Below are 5,000 nucleotides of genomic sequence, written 5' to 3' on the forward strand. Positions count from 1 at the left end.
TTGTCGGACGTTAATCGTCGAACTGCACATTCTTTCAAAAACAATGCGAAATTTTTTGGTCTGTTTTTCCATAAATAACAATTGACTTAAAAAAAAAAACTTGAATTGAAATTGATAAAAAACTTAAATGAACTATTTAAGTTCAATAACCATCATATTGTATATATATATTCCAAAGGGCGAATAAACCCTTTTTCGGGCTCAACGGCCAACTAGCAATGTGTGTGTTTGTGTGTATGTATGTGTGTGTTGGGGTGGAGAGGGCTCCCGTAAGCCGTGGTGAAGGCAACCTTCCTAGGAGAAGCAAATCTCTGATTTAAAAAACCATAAAGCGAGAGACCAGTATCCGCATTAAGCTAGTCTGCAGTTTAACTTGTTGCTGGCTATCATGCTCTTGCTTGTTGCTGAAACTCAACATTTTGAACCGAGAGAAAGACTTAGCTGTCGTACAAAGCTAAGACTCTGTAACATCATCTGTGTATAGATACTCCCTCAGGCATTTGTCTATTAAAATGGCCCTGTGGCGATGGAAGTCATTTTTGGGCTCATGGACTTTAAGTGTCTGAGGGAGTGGCACTCGTCTGACAAGACCTTGCAATCATCATATATATATATACACACACATATATATATATTAAATTATTTGTACAAAATCATGTTTGATAATACAAACGTTGTATATACACATGTACAATTATATATATATATATATATATATATATATATATATATATATATATATATATATATATATATGTATATTAACTTGGTAAGTTTTGGACTGTTTTGTCAATTGTTCCCTTTTCTCTTGTATAATCTGCTCCAGGATGTTAGTGCGGTTTTCTGGGAGAAAGAGTTTGTATTGGTATGGCCAAAAATTATCAAGAAAACATATTTTAAAAACTTTTTTGTTCGGTTTAGTATTAGGATACATTAATTTCTTCGTCCTCGCTGTCGCTTTCCGAAATGTTAATGTCCATGTTATGATCTTCCGGAAACGGGGACGACGATCCGTGTACGGAGGGACTCACCCCTCGAGAAATAGAGTCCATTTCTTTCATATTATCGTTTTTGGGTGAGCCTTCCATGTCGTCTGAATCGTCTCCCTTGCCGACGTCGCTGAGATCAGGGTTGGGGTTATTTTTGTTCGGTAAGGTCGATTCGCGTGTTCCACCGGATGATAAGAGTTCGCGTTCCTTTGAGTTTCGCCACTTCATTCTTCGATTTTGAAACCAAATTTTTACCTGATGAAAGAATAAAAAAAATGGAGACATTTTAAATAAACGTGGAATAATTACAATAAAGGCTGCTAATGGTTTCCTCTGCTACCCTGTAATTAACAAAAAACAATAAATGCAAACGAGAAAAATGCATACGTAAAGTAAATAATCATGTATAATTAATCTGTAGTAAGGAAGATAAGTAAAAATTTTCCACATTATTAATATTTTAAAACTCTATTATGTTATATCACTTTTATATATTTTAAAATCATATTATGGTGATATCTATTTTATATAATATTTGACGGGTTTATAACTTTGGTATCTATTTTATATACTAATTTACAACTGTATATTTTATTTATATTATAAACTCTGTTCTTTTCATATCTGTTTTCCATAATATTTTTAAAACTATCGTTTTTATATCTATTTATTTGAAGGCGCTATCATTTTATCTATCTAGTTTATTTGATACTTTAAAACTATCATTTTTATATCTATTTTATATAATGTACAAAGCTATACTATTCTTATATCGTTTACGCCATTATAGAGTATTCAATATATATATATATATATATATATATATATATATATATATATATATATATATATATAGTAATTATATCTAATATTTAAAAAATGACTTCGGTGCGATGAACTGGAATCGAAACGAAAACATTCTGAGTCCCAGCCTTATTCGTTACCTTCTGAGTTATCGCCAGATGGATAAAAAAAGAGTTGAAAATTAAGCGATTTACTTTTGCCAAGGTCAGTTGTTATTTTTTCAGGTTTGACCCCTAGCAGCAATGTTTACAATCTAAAAACTAAATTGAAAGTGCCCCCGAAGTGATACATATATATCAATATCTATATATCAAGTTTCAAATCTGCAGACCAAACATTCACAGAGGAGTTTAGTAGAGATGTTTCGCACATATACGCAGACAAGATGACTTTTTTTATATAGAGAGAGACATCTATAAAAACATATCTGTGTGCTGGAATGTTTTTATCTTAAATTCCACGCTTTGCCCAATGTAGAAACTATGCACAAGAATAATTAAGCGTAATCTATATAATTAGGTGATCGCGAATCCAGGACTGACTAAATTAAGAACTTCGTTTTAATAATTTTTAATAGAAAATGTAAGCCTTCAATATTAAAGTCAGAACAAGAAAAAAACACGCCAACTTAGCATATAGATAAATAAACAATAGTTTACAGCTCTATCCTTTTGATGTGTGTTTTACATTAGATTTAAATGCTCTATCACTTTGATATCTATTTTACGTACTACTTTTAAAACTATAATTTTTATATTTGTTTTATATACTATGGAACATGTAAAATGAGTAGGTTATTTTAGTGAACAAAGATAAATAAATAAGAGAGAAAGAAGTAAAGAAGGAAGAGGCGACAAAAGGATTTAATAAATATAGAGAGAAAGAAGGAAAGAGAGAGAGAGAGAGTTATTAGCAGGTATCCGTTATAATGTGAACACATGTTCGCTAGTCATTATGATAATGATGATGATAGTAATTGTTGTTGTTATAGCTGAGTTTACCTCTTCCCACACACACCTTCGTGTTTGTAACAGCTGGATGAGAGAAAGGGATGCTACACCACTGATCATTGATTAAGCATGAGCCGTGAAGCTTGAATGAGCTATGGCAAGGAAAGCGGTTCTCTATAAAGATAAGGGCGAGCGGAAAAAGAGAGTCGGGCGGTGTCTTCTTAGGTCAGAGGTAGGGTTGCATGTCTGACCGTACGTCCCCCATTCTCTGCGCGTGGAGTCGAGATTGCGGGATAGTGTTTTAAGAGTTTATGCTTTTGTATTTTGTTATTAGTGAAGAATATTAATATATATGTTATTTTCCGTATTTATGCACAATGCGGACCGCAGTAAAATAATCTTTATTATTTAGAAAACCAGTTTTAACATAAGGAGGGCGTCTATCGAGAAAGTATCGAGCATGAATAAAAGTGTATATCCAAAAATGTGCACGTTTTACAAAACTGATTCTAATCATTTATCAGCACACACACACACATACACATACACACACATACACACACACACACACACACACACACATATATATATATATATATATATATATATATATATATATATATATATATATATATATAAGGAAGTTTGAAAAGCCAAAAATCATTGTAAAGAATGAAAAAACTTAGCCGCGTAATAATAATAATAATATTAATAATAATAATAATAATAATAAAAATAATAATAATAATAATAATAATATTAATAATAATAATAATAATATTAATAATAATAATAATAATAATATAATTAATAATAATAATTATAATAATAATAATAATATTAATAAATTATACAATATTATATAAAAAAATATATATAGCCAATGTTTATAACAAATAAAAATAAATAAGTAAATAAAATTAAATTACCCCCAGCTCCATACGGTTACACTAACCACACCTTTCTGCAGTCCTGTCCTCTTCTCTTCCGTCATCTTGAATATACTTTTGTTTGCTTTTTTTTTTAAAAGGGGAGGTACCTTTCTCCCGAAATTAATCAAAGTTTCATAACGGACTTTATATACACCGGACATACCAGCAACTTGGTTATAAAATAATTATACATCAAGATGAGGAATGATAGATGAATAAACAATTAGACATTTCTCTTCTCAAACACACCCGTCTATTTGTTTGTTTTTCTTTTCTTTACTCTCATGATTCCGTTTTTTTCGCATTGTGTTTGGCTTTTAAAACTTCCATATATTCCTTTACCAACAATGCTTCAAGCAAACTACCACCTACTCTTATATATATATATGTATATATATATATATATATATATATATATATATAATCCAGGTTAAATAGTATCCATTGTATAAAATTTAGAGAATTTCAGCTGGATTTATAAAATAGTGCTCAATAGTTTATACAGATATTTATATTAATATTTTTAGTCATACAACTTTTATTCTGAACGAGCAAGGAAACCGTTAGCAGGAAAACTCAGTAAAACCTACATAGTAAAGAGGCATTTCTTTCCAAACTGTTAATTATTACTGTAATAACATTTTATCAAGATAATAAAATTACCTTGCAGCTAAACTTTGACCTCAAAAATAGAATTTTGTCAGTATTATTTCTTATTTCTGATTAGAGAACTATTTAAATGCCAAGTCGCCGTCAAGATTATTCAGTTGTTATGCTATATATATATATATATATATATATATATATATATATATATATATATATATATATATATATATATATATATAATGAGAGAGTGTATGTGTGTAAGAAAAAGAAAGAGATAGAGAGAGAAAGAGAGAGAGAAATAAAGAGAGAGAGAGAGAGGGAGAGAGAGAGAGAGAAGTATACCTCATGATAATAACCAATGCACATATTGATAGGGTCACCACAGAGAAGTGGCGTGAAAGACCCGACACTGTCGAGCATCTGCTGTACGACTTTAGTGAGAATATGCACAGATGCATTCTTACAGGTGTATTTTAATAAATAATATTGGCTTGATTAAAATCTATTGTGAAATGCAGTAAATATTTACCAATAGGGTAGACGAAAATTTCATAATCAATTTGAATAAAATGCTCAAAAGAAAATGTCGCACCTGTGAATCTTTGAGTCCAAGTTTGGCCGCTAATTTCTTGCGGTCGGGTTTACTGATGTATTTCTGTTTCTGAAACATTTTTTCGAGACCTTTTCGCTGGAGATCGGAAAAGACGGCACGCCGG

General features: G+C 30.6%; 1 protein-coding gene across 1 annotated transcript in view; it reads right to left on the reverse strand.

The window, feature by feature from the left end:
* The window catches only part of LOC145260122 (uncharacterized), a 56,873-nt gene that overhangs the window by 2,559 nt on the left and 49,314 nt on the right, over positions 1–5,000 (reverse strand). The window contains exons 4-5 of the mRNA XM_080118005.1: positions 4,877–5,000; positions 1–1,244 (exon numbers count right to left, since the gene is read on the reverse strand). The exon at positions 1–1,244 is cut by the window's left edge and continues 2,559 nt beyond it; the exon at positions 4,877–5,000 is cut by the window's right edge and continues 76 nt beyond it. Coding sequence (XP_079974131.1) covers positions 924–1,244; positions 4,877–5,000 — 445 coding nt within the window. The 3' untranslated portion in view covers positions 1–923. The remainder of the gene's footprint in view (positions 1,245–4,876) is intronic.

Source organism: Euprymna scolopes, chromosome 3 (assembly GCF_053919585.1).
Source record: "Euprymna scolopes isolate OS-2025 chromosome 3, ASM5391958v1, whole genome shotgun sequence".
Lineage (NCBI taxonomy): Eukaryota > Metazoa > Mollusca > Cephalopoda > Sepiida > Sepiolidae > Euprymna > Euprymna scolopes.